The sequence below is a fragment of the Mastigoproctus giganteus genome, chromosome 3 (genome assembly GCF_048544385.1).
Source record: "Mastigoproctus giganteus isolate SK-2022 chromosome 3, ASM4854438v1, whole genome shotgun sequence".
Lineage (NCBI taxonomy): Eukaryota > Metazoa > Arthropoda > Arachnida > Uropygi > Thelyphonidae > Mastigoproctus > Mastigoproctus giganteus.
Window position 1 is genome coordinate 67,304,670 of NC_143577.1, and position 18,789 is coordinate 67,323,458.

General features: G+C 41.1%; 1 protein-coding gene across 1 annotated transcript in view; it reads right to left on the minus strand.

Moving 5' to 3' along the window:
* The window catches only part of LOC150088059 (centrosomal protein of 135 kDa-like), a 507,662-nt gene that overhangs the window by 242,365 nt on the left and 246,508 nt on the right, over nucleotides 1-18,789 (minus strand). Inside the window, exon 11 of the mRNA XM_090369998.1 lies at nucleotides 7,817-7,909. Coding sequence (XP_090226124.1) covers nucleotides 7,817-7,909 — 93 coding nt within the window. The remainder of the gene's footprint in view (nucleotides 1-7,816; nucleotides 7,910-18,789) is intronic.

Genomic DNA, 18,789 nt, shown 5'->3' on the forward strand with positions numbered 1-18,789 from the left:
AATTCTATACAGTGGGACCAACTGATGATGTTACCAACAGCAAATTCAAAATGGGAAGCATTCAAAGAACTTATATTGGAAGCTACTAGGCTTTACATACCAACTAAGAAATATTGTTCAAGGTTTAGGCCAAAATGGATGTCAGATGAACTAATGAGGCATATGGCAGAGAAGAAAAATGCATGGGATACATGCAAATTAACACATGACACAGAAGCCTATGATAGATACAAGTTGATATGCAACCAAGTTACAAAGGAGGTTAGGCAGGCGAAGGCAGATTACGAGAAATCCTTGGCAAGGGATGCAAAGAAAAACAGCAAAGAGTTGTTTACTTATGTAAACTCTAGAAGGAAGGGGATGAATCAGATTGGTCCACTTGATATTGATGGGTCAAGTGTTGATGATCCTGCTCAGGTAGCCAACAAACTAAATGAATATTTTGCATTGACATTCACACATGAGGAGTTATTCAGCGAGGGGAATGCCAGAGGTGTATTCAACTCTAGCAGTAAGCTACAGAATCTTGAAATAACTGGGAGTAAAGTGGAGGAGAAACTGTTGAAGATAAACACAAGAAAGGCACCTGGGGTGGATGGGATCTATCCAGTTATATTAAAGGAGGCAGCAAAGGAAGTAAGCAAACCCTTAGCCATAATTATGAGAGCTTCCTTGGACTAAGGGGAGGTACCCATAGACTGGAGATGTGCAAATGTGACCCCAATTCACAAAGGAGCATAAAAGGCTGACACAAGTAATTATAGACCTGTGAGTTTAACTTCTGTTCCAGGAAAATTAATGGAGCACTGGTTAAAGAAGCACTGCAGGATCATCTAGACCAGGGGCAGGCAACAGCCGGCCCGCGACGATGTTGAATCCGGCCCCCTCGGTAAATGCATAAATATAGAAAATCCATACCTGACTACACTCGCCGTAAACGTTCGGCTTAATTCGGTTCAATCGGGAATCGTGGCCAGTACAACAGTAACCAAGTGATTCTACGCAGCATCAATTATTTAGAGTTATTTCCTAATTATTATTGTAGCATCGATCGAACAAAGTTCCTTTGGGTTTGAGTTCTTATTGAAAAAAAATAATATTGGTGCGAGATATTTTATGTTTTATGCCTTTTCTAATTATTACAATTTTTAATTTAATATAATTTATAGCCCATAAAATGAGCTAATTAAAAAAAAAAGAAAAATTGATGCCGAATGCCGCATTTTCAATGATAATTGGACATTCAGATATATTTTTTTAAAAATACATTAATAATTTGGTAATTCAAGTAATATAACATTTTTTAGGTTCTGATTTTTTTTATTAACTAGTTCAATCTATTCCGGCCCGCGTCGTGATACGAAAATTTCATTCAGCCCGCTGACGAAAAACGTTGCCCACCCCTGATCTAGACAATTCATCAGTTATAGCTCGGACACAGCATGGTTTTGTTAAGGGGAAGTCTTGCCTGACCAATTTGATTAGATACTATGATGCAGTTACAAAAGAAATGGATGCAAGGAATAACTTTGATATTATATACTTGGATCGTAGAAAGGCTTTTGATATTGTTGCACATGGAAAACTGCTCCACAAATTGGGGCAGTGTGGCATTGGAGGCAAATTGCTGCTATAGATAAAGGGGTGGTTGAGGGGGAGAAGGCAGAGAGTGGTAATCAATAGACACTGCTCATCTTGGACTAATGTTATTAGTGGAGTCCCTCAGGGTTCAGTGTTGGGTCCATTATTGTTTTCTGTATTTATAAATAATATTGATGATGGTATAACAAGTTAAATGTCCAAGTTTGCAGACGATACAAAGGTTGCCAGGGTTGGTAAGGGCACTACTGACGCTATGCTGCTGCAACAGGATCTGGAAAGGTTGAGCAGATGGGCTGAGAGGTGGCAAATGAAGTTTAACATTGACAAATGTAAAGTACTACATAGGGAGAAACAGCAAACCCCAGAGCAGCGTACCAACTCTGGGGTACTACACTGACAGTGATAGAAAATGAAAAGGACCTGGGGGTAATTGTGCAGGCAGATATGAAGTTCTCTGAGCAGTGCAGACGGTCGGCAAGAGTAGCTCATTGTGTCTTATCAATGATATACAGGAATTTACTGAATTTTACAGGATTTTGTACTGAAATTGAAATTTTATTGAAATTAAATCGAAATCATGACTCAGACCAGAGCAGCAAAGCAAAAGGCTCAGGCTAATGGAAGTGCTGTGGCTCAGGGGAGAACTGAGTGGGGGGGAGTTGCCCTCTGAATCACAGCCTTTTAAAATGCACTATTTCCTTGATGTTTGTGGAGCAATCAGGTATGGGACATGATAGTGCCATGGGGGATGTCTTTGTATGTGCACGATGCAAGGAATGTAAGGAAATCAGGCGACAACTCAGCGTTGTCGCCTGATTTCCTTACACTCAGTATTATCATATAGGCCAATACCTCAGTATTGGCCTATATGAGAGCTTGAAGGACAGGATGGATGCCCTCGAAGGATTAAAGGTGAGGGGGCCCATCAAGCTCTCAGCTGCCCACACCAATGCCAGAGCTTGCACTTGGGCATCACGCAACACAGCGGCAGCCCCCAAGGCAGAATGCGCTGGTCCCAAAGGAACTAGTAGTTGTTGGTGACTCTATTGTCAGGGAAACGGGAAACATGCTTTTTAAAAGAACAGGTGGAACAGGACCGGGATATGTCTGCCAGGGGCAAAGGTTGATGACGTAGAGCGGATATCATCTTTTAAGGGCACAAAAGGTGATATAGTTGTACACATTGGCACTAATTATATTAAGAGTAGGAGATCGGCAGAATTACTTAACAAGTACAGGTCACCGATGAAAAAAAGCCATGAATTAGGGTTGAATTTGAAAGTGTCTGCAATTCTGCCGGGACATGATAGGAGGGAGTATATGATGAGAGCCCTGTCGATCAATTTGGCCTGGAAAGATTGTGCAAAGCTCAAGGGGTAGAATATTTTTCAGCCTGGTCTGTACTTCTTAACAGGAGAGACTGCTTCTACAGGGATGGGATACACTTTAATAGAAAGGGTGCAAGAAGGTTTGCTGATGCTATCGAGGCAGTGTTAGGTGGGTCGGAAAATGCTAGATTGGGGGGATACAAGGACTAGTAGATTAACAGTAGCCACTGGCAGAGGTGAAAGTGATTCTTGCACTGCTTGGAATGAGCAGCAGCCTGCAAAATAAGATGCAGGATATTTGACAGACTGCTGGGAGTCATTGGGGTACAAGTAAACACATGGGTTGTGTTAGGGTAGCTAAGAAAAAGAACAAGTGCATGTATACTTGCGTGTACACCAATGCTAGGAGTTTGGTAAATAAATTTGATAAATTTGAGGTATTGCTCAAAGCATCAAAGGCGGATATTGTTGGGATATCAGAGACGTGGTGTCACACAGATATAAGGAATGCAGAACTGGAATTTGGGGAGTACAGTATGTACAGAAAGGATAGACAGGATAGGAACGGAGGAGAGGTTATGCTATTAGTTAAGAAACACATAAAATCCAAGGAAGTGAAGCCAGTCGACATTGCTGGACAGTGCAGTGTCGAGTCAGTTTGGTGTGGCATAAGCACTGGGAGATCAAAATTGTGAGTAGGAGTGTGCTATAGGCCTAATGACTCTGATGAGTATAATAAGAAACTGTACAGGGAAATAGAGTGGGCCAGTAAATCAGAGAGTCTTATAATGGGGGATTTTAATTTCCCAGATATTGACTGGAATTTGTGGTTTGGTCATTCACACACTAGCAAGGCTTTTGTGGATTTATTGGATGATTGTTTTTTAAATATGCATGTCCGGGAGGCAACTAGAGTGAGCAATACTCTTGATTTGATTATTAGTAGTGATTCTTCATGCATTAAAAATCTGCAGATACAGGAACCACTAGATGGCAGTGATCACAGTGTGCTGAAGTGGGATTTACTCAAGGAGGTAACTACCATCAGGGATAAAGGGAAGGATTATTGCTTTCGTAAAGGCGACTCCAATGGTCTGACACAGTATTTAAATTCTATACAGTGGGACCAACTGATGATGTTGCCAACTGCAAACTCAAAATAGGAAGCATTCAAAGAACTTATCTTGGAAGTTACTAGGCTTTTCATGCCAACTAAGAAATATTGTTCAAGGTTCAGGCTTAAATGGATGTCGGATGAACTAATGAGGCATATGGCAGAGAAGAAAAATGCATGGGGTACATATAAATTAACATGTGACACAGAAGCCTATGATAGATATAAGTTGATCTGTAACCAAGTTACAAAGGTGGTTAGGCAGGCGAAGTCAGATTACGAGAAATCTTTGGCAAGGAATGCAAAGAAAAACAGCAAGGAGTTCTTTACTTATGTAAACTCTAGAAGGGGATGAATCAGATTGGTCCACTTGATATTGATGGTTCAACTGTTCATGATGCTGCTCAGTTAGCTAACAAACTAAATCAATATTTTGCATCTACATTCACACATGAGGAGTTATTCAGGAAGGGGAATGCCATAGATGAAGTAAACACTGGCAGTGAGCTAGATGATCTTGTAATAATTGAGAGTAAAGTGGAGGAGAAATTGTTGAAGATAAATACAAGAAAGGCACCTGGGGTGGATGGGATCTATCCAGTTATATTAAAGGAGGCAGCAAAGGAAGTAAGCAATCCGTTAGCCATAATTATGAGAGCTTCCTTGGACTCATGGGAGGTACCCACAGACTGGAGAAATGTAACTGGAGAAATGTGGAAATGTAACCCCAATTCACAAAGGAGGATCAAAGACTGACACAAGTAATTTTAGACCTGTGAGTTCTGTTCCAGGAAAATTAATGGAAGCACTGGTTAAAGAAGCACTGCAGGATCATCTTGACAAGTATTCAGTTATAGCTCAGACACAGAATGGCTTTGTTAAGGGAACGTCTTGCCTGACCAATTTGATTGGATACTATGATGTAGTCACAAAAGAATTGGATGCAGGGAATAACTTTGATATCATATTTGGAACTTAGAAAGGCTTTTGATACTGTTGCACATGGAAGACTGATGCACAAATTGGAGCAGTGTGGCATTGGTGGCCACATACATCTGCATGTAGGAACTGTCATCGTACTTTTCACAATCTTCTGGTCTGTAGTTTACTCCCACTCTCGTTATACCTTTGTATCCAATAACTCACACCACATGGATTCTATGCTTGCATATGTAACTTCAGACTCAGCAAAAGCTCTTTTTGCACTCAGGCTGCTTTTTATAAGGAACATGACATGATAACACCACTTCTTCTATCTTTCCTATCTTCATGTAGTCCCCACATGAATAACAATGCTCCCTTTATCTTCTATAAAATCTGATAATCTTTTGGTCCTGCAAGCACACTCTGGTTGTGATCCATCTATCTTTAGGTGGATCACAACCAGAGTGTGATCTTTATTACAAAAAAAATGTTCACTGTTTCCCTGACGATAGTCTCCCAATAAAACTGGATCACCTTCAAACAGAGTGGTATGCTCTTGACTATTCTTATCAGGGACCTGAATTGGAGGTGCATTACTTAACAGGTCATGAGATACTTGAGTCCCTGACAAATTCCCAGTTACATTTGTTTCTAGAGCAAGCACCTGTTTCTGCAATCGCTCAAATTCCTCTCACAATGCACCAAGTTCTAATTTGAGATCAGTACACTCCTTACATTGGGTGCAAAGAAAAGAATCATCAGTTGAGCTAGGTTTGTCTACTAGACCAACCTTAGAATTCATTCTACAGGCTATACAAATGATGAACTTGTGACTCGCAACAAAAATGCCACAGGAATTTCCATCTGAGTCCTGATGTCCTTGGACGTTGTATTATAAATGGATCTTTTAGCAGCCATTATTAAGGTAAAAATGGTATAAAAGCTTAGTAGCTTGCTTCTATGATTGCTTCCCTGGACCATTTCAAACACGTTGTCAGTATAAGCAACAGAGTAGTAGTAGTAGTAGTAGTGGCATGTGATGAAAGAAAGCAAGTATATGAGCTTATGCAGCATCAGCCAAAAAAAAAAAAAAAAAAAATCACACCATTCCCTCCAAATGCCTGTCCAGTTCCTCCTTAAATTTATTTAACCTATTAACTTCCACAACGACAGATGGAAGTCTGTTCCAGCAATTAACCACCCGCTGGCTAAAGGCAAATTGCTGCACATCTATTCTACATCTGTCTTTTCTTAATTTGAATTTATGGCCCCTTAGGTTCGTAAATCTGAACAAGTGGAAGGATCCTATCAGAATTCAGCGTGCTCAACCCATTCAAGGCCTTATACACCTCAATCAGATCACCGCACAGGTGCCTAGTCTCCAGCCACTGCAATTTGCAGAACTTAAGCCTCTCTTGGTAAGAGGATCCCTTCATTCCCTCATCAATCTTGTTGCCCTTCTCTGTACATGCTCAAGCAAATCCTTCCTAAAATGAGGCCTCCAGACCTATACGCAGTACTCAAGATGCGGCCTGACCATTGGCTTATACAGAGGCAATAGTCAAATTTTAATAAAATTACTGTTTTCAAAAATAAACTACTAACACTTTCCGGTTGCCTCTGCAATTCTTCCATAGCTTTTACTAAATTTTCCTTTTGCACTGTGAGCTTTTCAACTTCCTTCTCCAAATTCATTTTATATAAGCAAAGCCTTTGACATCTCCAAAATTTCTACCTGTGCTTTCAGTGACAGCTGAGGCTTTTGGATCCCATCACTCTTCTTCCTCACTGCTTTCATTTCAGTTTCTTAATGATCATCGAAAGCTTTTCCTCCTTCCATATCATGTGCTAAGTTCACAATCCTCCACAGTTCTTCTTCTGATGGCATGCCTTTCAGGTTTTCATTGCGCTACGCAACATGCACTCCAAATCAATGGTTTGATTTTATCTAGATTACTTTATCTTTGTTATATAGTCCGAATTGTACTTTTTTTTCTAACACATGCTTACTGACATAGAACTACCCTCCATCTGGTTGAGAATTCTTACAAATGGCAGGTATGATATGACTTAAATCCAACCAGTGGATCATTGTCTTATCTACACCACTGCAGCACAAATATGGGTTTGCAGAGAAACTATTAGAAAATAAACAGTTTGTACATAACTGATAATCAAAACCAAATAGTATATCTGTAAATATCAAGGGTTTACTGTATACTACAATACTGAGGTAAATATTTTGCCAAAGCTGTTTCAGTAAAAAAGTAATTACAAAAATCTTTCCCTCAGCTAGGTACTAGGTACTTTACTGCTAGGTACGGTGTCAGTAGAATGGACTTGGGTAAAAATGCAATTTGATAATTTTTTACATATATGATTATATTGTCCTTTAAAAAAAATTACAATTACTGCACAAAAATTATCTGTACCTGTAAACTGCTGCATAAAGTTGTCTATGAAAGTCAGACCTGAGATTTGTTGATTGTGATGACAAAAGCTAAGATTATCTTCTCTTCAAAGTAAATGGCAACTAACTTTGCCATTTACTTTGAAGTCAGAAGCTAAATCGATTCTTGGGATTTGAAAATCAGTTAAAAAACTTTTGCAATTTTTTTTTTTCTCAATTTTACAGCTAAATATAACCTATTGCAAAAGGAATTGAGTAAAAAGTTTGTTTAGTCTTTTGAGTTATTCAGAGTTCAAAGAGCATTCCAGCAGAGGGATTAAGGAGCAAATTATCATATATAGACGAAAAAAAAAAAAACTATTTTCTATGACATCAGGAAATCAATGACCAACAACAAAAATTTTAATAAAATTATGTTTTCAAAAATAAACTACTAACACTTTCCAGTTGTCTCTGCAATTCTTCCATAGCCTTTACAAAATTTTCCTTTTGCACTGTGAGCTTTTCTACTTCCTTCTCCAAATTCATTTTCTATAATTAAAAATAACAGTTTTGTTTAAAAATAAATTAAGAAGAGTTAAACAATAGAAGAAGTAGTTACAGACCTCTCTCTCTCTCTCTCTCTCTCTCTCTCTCTCTCTCTCTCTCTCTCTCTCTATATATCTATTTTTTCACCTCCACCCCCCCCATCAATTGCCCCCAGCTGTGGCCAGCGAAGGTGAAACAACCACAGCAATGGAACCTACAGCTACTGCCAGCAGTGACCCTGACACTGGAAGCCACACCCTGTGACAACAGGTGAATACCTCAAGGTTCAAAAGGTCAGTAACTGTTAATACTTATGCTAATGCTGTATCTAATGGATTATGCTTGTCGCCAGTGAAAACCCCTCTCTCGTGATCCACAATAGCACATATGCGATCAAACAACGCTCCAACAAATGAAGCAACCACTATTACTTCCCGGGAAAATGGAATAGTAATCTTCACTAACAAGGAGAATACTCCTTTAGAGCAGTACCTTACAGTGATCGTGGAGAAAGTATGACTGAAAAATATTACTCACACCTCCCGTATGGCGGGAACTGTGCAGGTGTACTTAAGCCTCCCCTCGTGGGCGCAAACTATCCTGCAAAACGGAACAGACATCAGTCTTCATCACCTGGAAGCAGGGCCAATCGCCTTAGCACCAACGAAAGTTACAATATCAAATGTCCCACCTGAAATTCCTCATCAATTTCTCAGAGGAATTTTATCCAGATACGGGTCTGTTACCAGGAAAATACACACACTATCTGCAGCAACTATGAAACCGGAATTTTTGCATATAGCTTCCGCAGGCAAGCACTTATGCACTTCACCAACGATGATGCAGCAAACATCCCAAAACTCATCAATGGTGATTTAAGCACAATCACTTACACCTTCTATACCTCCATTTCCTCTCAATGTTTCTTCTGCCACGAAGAGGGCCACATCAGGAAAAACTGCCCACATATCTCTAACTCCTCTGAAAGTAATACTGGAATTCAGGTGCCACCAACCAGGGTCAGGCCCGATCCACAAAATGAGCTAGCTGTTGGAAACAATGGGGATACAGAAGAAACCATCAAACAGTCTCTGAGATGCTTCTCACACCAAGCATGTCGAAAAAAGAAAATTCAAAGATCACAGAGGACCAGGACAGACCCCTTTCAGAAGACCCACCAACCGAAACAAGAAGATTTTTCAGAGTCAACCCCCAAGGCAGTCCATATCCAAAGTATACGAAGACAATGTATACCCTGGTAGGAAAAGAGCCAACCACTAACCAAAACAACAGAAAGGATGAAAAGAAATACAGAATACCACAGAAGTCAAATGGTCAGATCCAAAATAAGCCCATCATACCATCAAGTATGGAAATAAATAAGCAGGTAGAAACCACCAATGACTCGAATGAAGAACTTGAATTTCTGGGGGCCAAAGAAGAGAACAGTCGTGATTTCCATGATTCAGATACTTCAGAGGACAAGGAAAGGGAAAGCAATTTTCTCTACACTAAGGCTCTCTAACTATGAAAAAACTGTGCTCCTTTCTATGGGAAGTATAAGGCTCCCCAGAGAAGCTGGTGACAGCTCTGAAGTTCACCCCTAACGTACCACAGCTTATCTCACAGCTTAAGGACCTGCGTTTTAAACTAAAAGGAAAAAAGGCCAGGGCAGATGTGAATAGATCCAAATGCCTGTACTACTTGATTAACGGGCTCGAACAGCAATACCATCAAACGGGATGCTAACCACCTCAAAACTTGTAAAACCCTTACCTTTATTCCTGCAGATAATGATGATAGTTAGCATACTATCACTTAATGCAAGAGGATGTGCCTCTGCATTGTGCAATAAGCTGGCCCTTCACCAGGTCCAAAAGACATCATGCCGACCTAATCTTCCTACAAGAAACAAATATTAAAGCAGACACAAGTCCATTCTTGAAATGGACAGATTGGTCATATGTATTCCATCATTCTCCAACACAACAACATCATGGAGCAGGAGTGAGTATTGGACTTCATCATAAGTCTGCCTGTAAGCTCAATGTGATAGCAGAGATTTCTACAAAATTTACACCCTCTTGGATATACCCCAGAAGGAAACCCTGCACCTTTTTTAACATATACATGCCACAGCAGGCCAGACTTGCTATTCAAATAACCAACTTCATACAAAGCCTGCAAGAATAATGTGTTCCTGATATCTCTCTCTCTCTCTCTCTACTATAGATCAGGAACACATCATTCTTGCTGGTGACTTCAACTGCACCCTTGACCCAGAAATGGACAGAGCACAATGAATTGAGCACCGCACGTTAATCAACAACCTGCAGGCCTTGAAAAACAACAATGAACTGGTCAACGTATTTAGACACCATCACCCAGAAGAAAACTCCTACACCTGGAAATCAGCAAATACAGCATCTGGAAGACTATCATACCAAGCCCGACTGGACAGATACTACATCCCAAAACAATCCCCCTGATCAGAAGCATCACACATTTGCCATCTTATATCTCAGATCACTCCTTTATCAAATTACAGCTCTCCTTCTCACCCAATCACTTCAAAAGTGGAGGTGCTCATTGGACTTTCAACAATAGCCTTCTTCAAGATAGGGAATACATCTTTAAAGTACAAGACCTGATATCCAATTTTGCCCAATCCAAAGACAGACTGGAGCCCATGAACACATGGTGGCCTAGATTTAGAAGTAAACTGAAATCATTCTCACAAACCTACAGCCATCAGAAAAGTCAACAAAAGTGTAATAACCTCTATCAACTTGAGCAAAGTGTGAAAATCTCCTACCTGATAGTGAGGCCCATCAGTCAACACTACAAGCCATACAATCCTACTTAGAACACTCTGCAAAAGGCACCCTACAGAGATCGAGATAAACCCACATAAATCTATGTGATGCCCTGACCAAATACTTTTTCTCATTAGAAAGCAGACATCAACAAAGCAACCACCATCACTGCCATTCAGCTGCAAAACATCACTGAAGACCCAGAGGAAATCTTCTCTGAAATAACAAGATTTTATAGAGAAATTTACAGCTCCCAAGAAACCTCTACAAAGGCAACCAAGGAAATCCTTTCAGGACTTAAAAAAATCTCCCATATGGCCCAAAGCAGTATGGAGAAACCAATCACCCTACAAGAACTAACAGCAGCATGCAAAGCCCTTTCCAAAAATAAATCACCAGGTCTGGACGGACTTGACTTCTGAATAAGAAGTCAGTTCTTCCAAAAGCTTTGGGATCAACTTGGAGTGCTACTTTTTTGAATGCTTGAAGACGCCTAGTCTCATGGACTACCAGGTTCGTTCACCACTTCTGTTGCTTGACTGATCCCCAAGGAAGGGAATCGCCCCAACCTACAAAACTGGTGCCCAATTTCCTTAATGAATACAGACAGAAAATTATTTCCAAAGCCATCGCCAATAGATTAAAATCCACTCTTCCTGATATCATCAATCACCAACAAACATACTGTACCTAGGAAGATTGATTCATGACAATCTACATCTGATCTGTGACCACATCTCCACTGAAAACAGCCAAAGTGAATTCCTAACACTAATTAGCCTTGACCAGGAAAAGGCTTTCGACAGCGTTGAACACAGCTACCTTTTTAAAACCTTGAAAGCTTTCGGATGTGGGCCCTGCATCATCGGAACAATCTATCTGCTATACAAGGAAGCCAAATTCTGCCTGAAACTGAACCACCAGCTCACCTACCACTTTCTGCATTCCAGAGGAATAAAATAAGGCTGCCCACTCTCTGGGCAATACAATTGCCATAGAACCATTCCTTAATAAAATTGCCACCAGTCTACAATCCTGACAAATACTGCTACCAGAACCCTACCTAAAGATAACCTACTCAGCATACATAGATGATGTCACAACTGCAATACGCCACAAGAGCAAATTTGAACACATTCGAAAGGTTCATGATCTCAATGCATCAGATGCAAAACTCGACCACTGTAAGACCAGCGGCCTGTCGGCTGGCAACTGGAAAACCAGAACAGACTCTTCCATCTAATGTACATGGTCCAGTGAGGGACAGAAATACCTAGGTGTGTACCTCGGCAATACCATCCTTTTCTCCCAGAAGATCTGGCCAGAATTGCTGAGTCGCTTCAACAGAGTACTCGGGAAATGGAGAAGCATGTGTGCCACATCTTAGCTGAGAGAGAGAGAGTGTGGTTGTGGTCAATCAGACGGCATCAAGCGTTCTCTCTTGATGACAAAATCACAGCATTCCAGATCACCTTTCTTCTTAAGACAGTGCAAACGAAATACCCACAGTCCAACACTACGGATAAACTACTAGCAACAGCCACTAGAGGACCATCTCTTTCAACAATATTGAGAATGAATATGGCACCAGCACCACTCAAACTACCACCCTTCTATAAAGATGCACTGCACTGCTGGAAAAAGCTAAACCTTCACCATACTCTTGAGGCAATATCCCTTCCTGCAATACTTTCAGAACCGCTCTTCTACAATAAAAGAATAATAGACCCTGCAACTGATGATATTCTCTTCTTTCCTACTTGGAACTGGGCAATATTAAGAACTATAGGTGACCATCTGACACCAAGCCTTGAATGGAAAGGATCAGAAGACTTGCCCATTAAAACCATAAATGCAAAGCAGCAACACAGACAATTAAAATCAGCAATCGTACAAGCTCTTCCAGGCATCACTACATTTAAAGGGATTGGGAATGTAACCGGATCCTCACCTACACCAACCTTCGTCATCACATCACCAGAAGGCACAGTACCACTGTCTCCTGCACCCTCCAAAAAAGACTATCAACTAATCACGTCTCACCAAACAGCCACAATTTTCCCATCATCCACTTGCCAAGCTGTCCCTGTACCCCTCTCCACAAGCCACCATCTAACTTTCAAGTAGAACCCCAGTACAGGACAAAATGCACCAAATCGGACGATAACATCCAGTGGAGACTGTGGCACAACATCCTTCCTACCCCAGTCAAGCTACAAATCTTCAGGTTACGCACCTTAAACTACTGCCTCTTCTGCGCCACTCCAAGCACCCTGGAACACACATATATGGCATGTCCTGTGAACAAAGAACTGGTCAAATACGCTTTGGATGCAGCAAAAGAGATTCTTGCACTGCTTCTATTAGAATGAGCAGAAGCCTGAAAAACAAGATGCATGATATTTCAGAGACTGCTGGGAGCCATTGCGGTACAAGTAAACACATGGGTTGTGTTAGGGTAGCTAAGAATAGAAACAGGTGCAAGTATACTTGCGTGTACACCAATGCTAGGAGTTTAGTACATAAATTTGATGAATTTGAGGTATTGCTCAAAACATCAAAGGCAGATATTGTTGGGATATCAGAGACGTGGTGTCACACAGATATAAGGGATGCAGAACTGGAATTTGGGGAGTACAACGTCTACAGAAAGGATAGACAGGATAGGAAGGGGGGAGGGGTTATGCTATTAGTTAAGAAACACATAAAAACCAAGGAAGTGAAGCCAGTCGACATCGCTGGACAGTGCAGTGTTGAGTCAGTTTGGTGTCACATAAGCATTGGGAGATCAAAATTGAGAGTAGGAGTGTGCTATAGGCCTAATGACTCTGATGAGTATAATAAGAAACTGTACAGGGAAATAGAGTGGGCCAGTAAATCAGAGAGTCTTATAATGGGAGATTTTAATTTCCCAGATACTGACTGGAATTTGGGGGCTGGTCACTCACACACTAGCAAAGCTTTTGTGGATTTATTGGATGATTGTTTCTACATCAGCATGTTCAGGAGCCAATTAGAGGGAGTAATACTCTTGATTTGATTATCAGCAGTGATTCTTCATGCATTAAGAATCTGCAGATAAATGAACCACTAGGTGGCAGTGATCACAGTGTGCTGAAGTGGGATTTACTCAAAGAGATAACTACCATTAGGGGTAAAGGGAAGGGTTATTGCTTCCGTAAAGGCGACTACGATGGACTGAGACAGTATTTAAATTCTATACAGTGGGACCAACTGATGATGTTACCAACAGCAAATAATGGGAAGCATTCAAAGAACATATCTTGGAAGCTACTAGGCTTTACATACCAACTAAGAAATATTGTTCAAGGTTTAGGCCAAAATAGATGTCAGATGAACTAATGAGGCATATGGCAGAGAAGAAAAATGCATGGGATACTTACAAATTAACACATGACACAGAAGCCTATGATAGATACAAGTTGATATGCAACCAAGTTACAAAGGAGGTTAGGCAGGCGAAGGCAGATTACGAGAAATCCTTGGCAAGGGATGATAGATACAAGTTGATATGCAACCAAGTTACAAAGGAGGTTAGGCAGGCGAAGGCAGATTACGAGAAATCCTTGGCAAGGGATGCAAAGAAAAACAGCAAAGAGTTCTTTACTTATGTAAACTCTAGAAGGAAGGGGATGAATCAGATTGGTCCACTTGATATTGATGGGTCAACTGTTGATGATCCTGCTCAGGTAGCTAACAAACTAAATGAATATTTTGCATCGACATTCACACATGAGTAGTTATTCAGCGAGGGGAATGCCGGAGGTGTATTCAACTCTAGCAGTAAGCTGCAGAATCTTGAAATAACTGGGAGTAAAGTGGAGGAGAAACTGTTGAAGATAAACACAAGAAAGGCACCCGGGGTGGATGGGATCTATCCCGTTATATTAAAGGAGGCAGCAAAGGAAGTAAGCAAACCTTTATCCATAATTATGAGAGCTTCCTTGGACTCAGGGGAGGTACCCATAGACTGGAAATGTGCAAATGTGACCCCAATTCACAAAGGAGGATCAAAGGCTGACACAAGTAATTATAGACCTGTGAGCTTAACTTCTGTTCCAGGAAAATTAATGGAGGCACTGGTTAAAGAAGCACTGCAAGATCATTTAGACAAGACTTCAGTTATAGCTCGGACACAGCATGGTTTTGTTAAGGGGAAGTCTTGCCTGACCAATTTCATTGGATTCTATGATGCAGTCACAAAAGAACTGGATGCAGGGAATAGCTTTGATATTATATACTTGGATCTTAGAAAGGCTTTTGATACTGTTGCACATGGAAGACTGCTACACAAATTGGAGCAGTGTGACATTGGAGGCAAATTGCTGCTATTAGCATTAGCATTAGTAGAGGCATATGATGCAAGAAAGCAAGCTTATTCAGCATCAGCCAAAAAAAAAACAACCACTACTCCCATTTCACCCCTCAATTCGTTCAAAATACCTGTCCAGCTGAGCCTTAAATTTGTTTAGGCTATCAACTTCAACAACAAGCGATGGAAGTCTATTCCACAAACCAACTGCCCGCTGGCTAAAGGCGAATTTCCGCACATCTATCCGACATCCGTCCTTCCTCAATTTGAATTTATGCCCTCTCAGGTGATTATTCTGAGCAAGAGGAAGAATCCCATCGGCATTGAGCATGCTCAAGCCATTCAAAGCCTTGTACACCTCTATCAGATCACCTCGGCGATGCCTAGTCTCCAGGCTCTGTAATTTGCAAAACTTAAGCCTTTCTTCGTAAGAGCAACCCTTTGTTCCATTCACTAATCTTGTTGCCCTTCTCTGTACTCGTTCCAGCAGCTCTACATCCTTCTTGAAATGAGGCCTCCAGACCTGTATACAGTACTCAAGGTGTGGCCTGACCAATGCCTTATACAAGGGAATAATCACATCCCTGTCCCTGCTAGAAAAATTCCTGTATATCATTGACAAGACACCATGAGCTACTCTTGCAGCTCGTCTGCACTGCTCAGAGAACTTCATATCTGCCTGCACAATTACCCCCAGGTCCTTTTCATTCTCTACCACTGTCAGCGTAGTACCACAGAGTTGATACGTTGATCTGGGGTTACTGTTTCCCATATGTAGTACTTTACATTTGTCAATGTTAAACTTCATTTGCCACCTCTCAGCCCATCTGCTCAACCTTTCCAGATCCTGTTGCAGCAGCATAGTATCAGTAGTGTCCTTAACAACCCTGCCAACCTTTATATCGTCTGCAAACTTGGACATTAAGCCTGATACACCATCATCAATATCATTTATAAATACAGAAAACAATAATGGACCCAACACTGAACCCTGAGGAACTCCACTAATAACATTAGTCCACGTTGAGCAGTGTCCATTGATTACCACTCTCTGTCTTCTGCCACTCAACCATCCCTTTATCCATAGCAGCAATTTGCCTCGAATGCAACACTTCTCCAATTTGTGCAGCAGTCTTCCATGCGCAACAGTATCAAAAGCCTTTCTAAGATCCAAATATATAATATCAAAGTTATTCCCTGCATCCAGTTCTTTTGTGACTACATCATAGTATCCAATCAAATTGGTCAGACAAGACCTGCCCTTAACAAACCCATGCTGTGTCTGAGCTATAACTGAATTCTTGTCCAGATGATCCTGCAGTGCTTCTTTAACCAGTGCCTCCATTAATTTTCCTGGAACCGAAGTTAAACTAACAGGTCTATAATTACTTGTGTCAGCCTTTGATCCTCCTTTGTGAATTGGGGTTACATTTGCACATCTCCAGTCCATGGGTACCTCCCCTGAGTCCAAAGAAGCTCTCATAATTATGGCTAGGGGTTTGCTTACTTCCTTTGCTGCCTCCTTTAATATAACTGGATAGATCCCATCCACCCCGGGTGCCTTTTTTATGTTTATCCTCAACAATTTCTCCTCCACTTTCCTCTCAGTTATTAGAAAATCATCTAGCTCACTGCCAATGTTTACTTCACCTACGACATTCCTCTTCCTGAATAACTCCTCATGTGTGAATGTAGATGCAAAATACTCGTTTAGATTGTTAGCCACCTGAGCTGGATCCTCAACTGTTGAACCATCAACATCCAGTGGACCAATCTGATTCATCCCTTTCCTTCTTGAGTTTAAATAGGTAAAGAACTCTTTTCTGTTTTTCTTTGCATCCTTTGCCAAGGATTTCTCATAATCTGCCTTTGCCTGCCTAATCTCCTTTGTGACTTGGTTACAGACCAACTTATATCTATCATAGGCTTCCACGTCACCCATTAATTTGTATGTATCCTATGCATTTTTCTTCTCTGCCATATGTCTCATTAGTTCATCTGACAACCATTTAGGCCTGAACCTTGAACAATATTTCTTGGTTGGTATGTAAAGCCTGGTAGATTCCAAGATTAGTTCCTTGAATGCTTCCCATTTTGAATTTGCTGTTGGTAACATCATCAGTTGGTCCCACTGTATAGAATTTAAATACTGTCTCAGACCATCATAGTCGCCTTTACGAAAGCAAAAACCCTTCCCTTTACCTCTGATGGTAGTTACCTCCTTGAGTAAATCCCACTTCAGCACACTGTGATCACTGCCACCCAGTGGTTCATTTATCTGCAGATTCCTAATGCATGAAGAATCACTACTGATAATCAGATCAAGAGTATTACTCCCTCTAGTTGCCTCCCGAACATGCTGGTGTAGAAAACAATCATCCAATAAATCCACAAAAGCCTTGCTAGTGTGTGAGTGACCAACCCACAAATTCCAGTCAATATCTGGGAAATTAAAATCCTCCATTATAAGACTCTCTGATTTACTGGCCCATTCTATTTCCCTGTACAGTATCTTATTATACTCATCAGAGTCATTAGGCCTATAGCACACTCCTACTCTCAATTTTGATTTACCTATGCTATGTCACACCAAACTGACTCAACACTGCACTGTCCAGCGATGTCAAATGGCTTCACTTCCTTGGATTTTATGTGTTTTTTAACTAATAGCATAACCCCTCCTCCCTTCCTATCCTGTCTATCCTTTCTGTAGACGTTGTACTCCCCAAATTCCAGTTCTGCATTCCTTATATCTGTGTGACACCACGTCTCTGATATCCCAACAATATCTGCCTTTGATGTTTTGAGTAATACCTCAAATTCATCAAATTTATTTACTAAACTCCTAGCATTAGTGTACACGCACGTATACATGCACCTGTTTCTATTCTTAGCTACCCTAACACAACCCATGTGTTTACTTGTACCGCAATGACTTCCAGCAGTCTCTGAAATATCCTGCATCTTGTTTTTCTGGCTTCTGCTCATTCCAATAGAAGCAGTGCAAGAATCTCTTTCACCTCTGCCAGTGGCTACTGTTAATCCATTAGTCTTTGTCTCCCCCCAAGCTAGCAGTTTTCCGACCCACCTAACACTGCCTCGATAGCATCAGCAAATATTCTTGCACCCTTTCTATTTAAGTGTATCCCATCCCTGTAGAAGCAATCTCTCCTGTTAACAAGTACAGTCCAGGCTGAAAAAAATTCTACCCCTTCAGCCTTGCACAATCTTTCCAGGGCCGAATTGATCGACAAGGCTCTCATCATATACTCCCTCCTATCGTGTCTGGGCAGAATTGCAGACACTTTCAAATTCAACCCTACTTCACGGCTTTTTTTCAACAGTGACCTGTACTTGTTAAGTAATTCCGCTGGTCTCCTACTCTTAATATCATTAGTGCCAACGTGTACAACTATATCACCTTTTGTGCCCTTAAAAGATGATATCTGCTCTACAACGTCATCAACCTTTGCCCCTGGCAGACATATCCTGGTCCTGTTCCACCTATCCTTTTTACAAAGCATGTTCCCCGTTTCCCTGACAATTGAGTCACCAACAACTACTAGTTCCTGTTGGACCAGCGCATTCTGCCTTGGGGGCTGCCTCTGTGTTGCAAGATGACCAAGTCCAAGCTCTGGTGTTGATGTGGGCAGCTGAGAGCTTGATGAGCCCCTCAATTTATTTCCTTCGAGGGCATCCACCCTGTCCTTCAAGGTCTCATATAGGCCCATAAC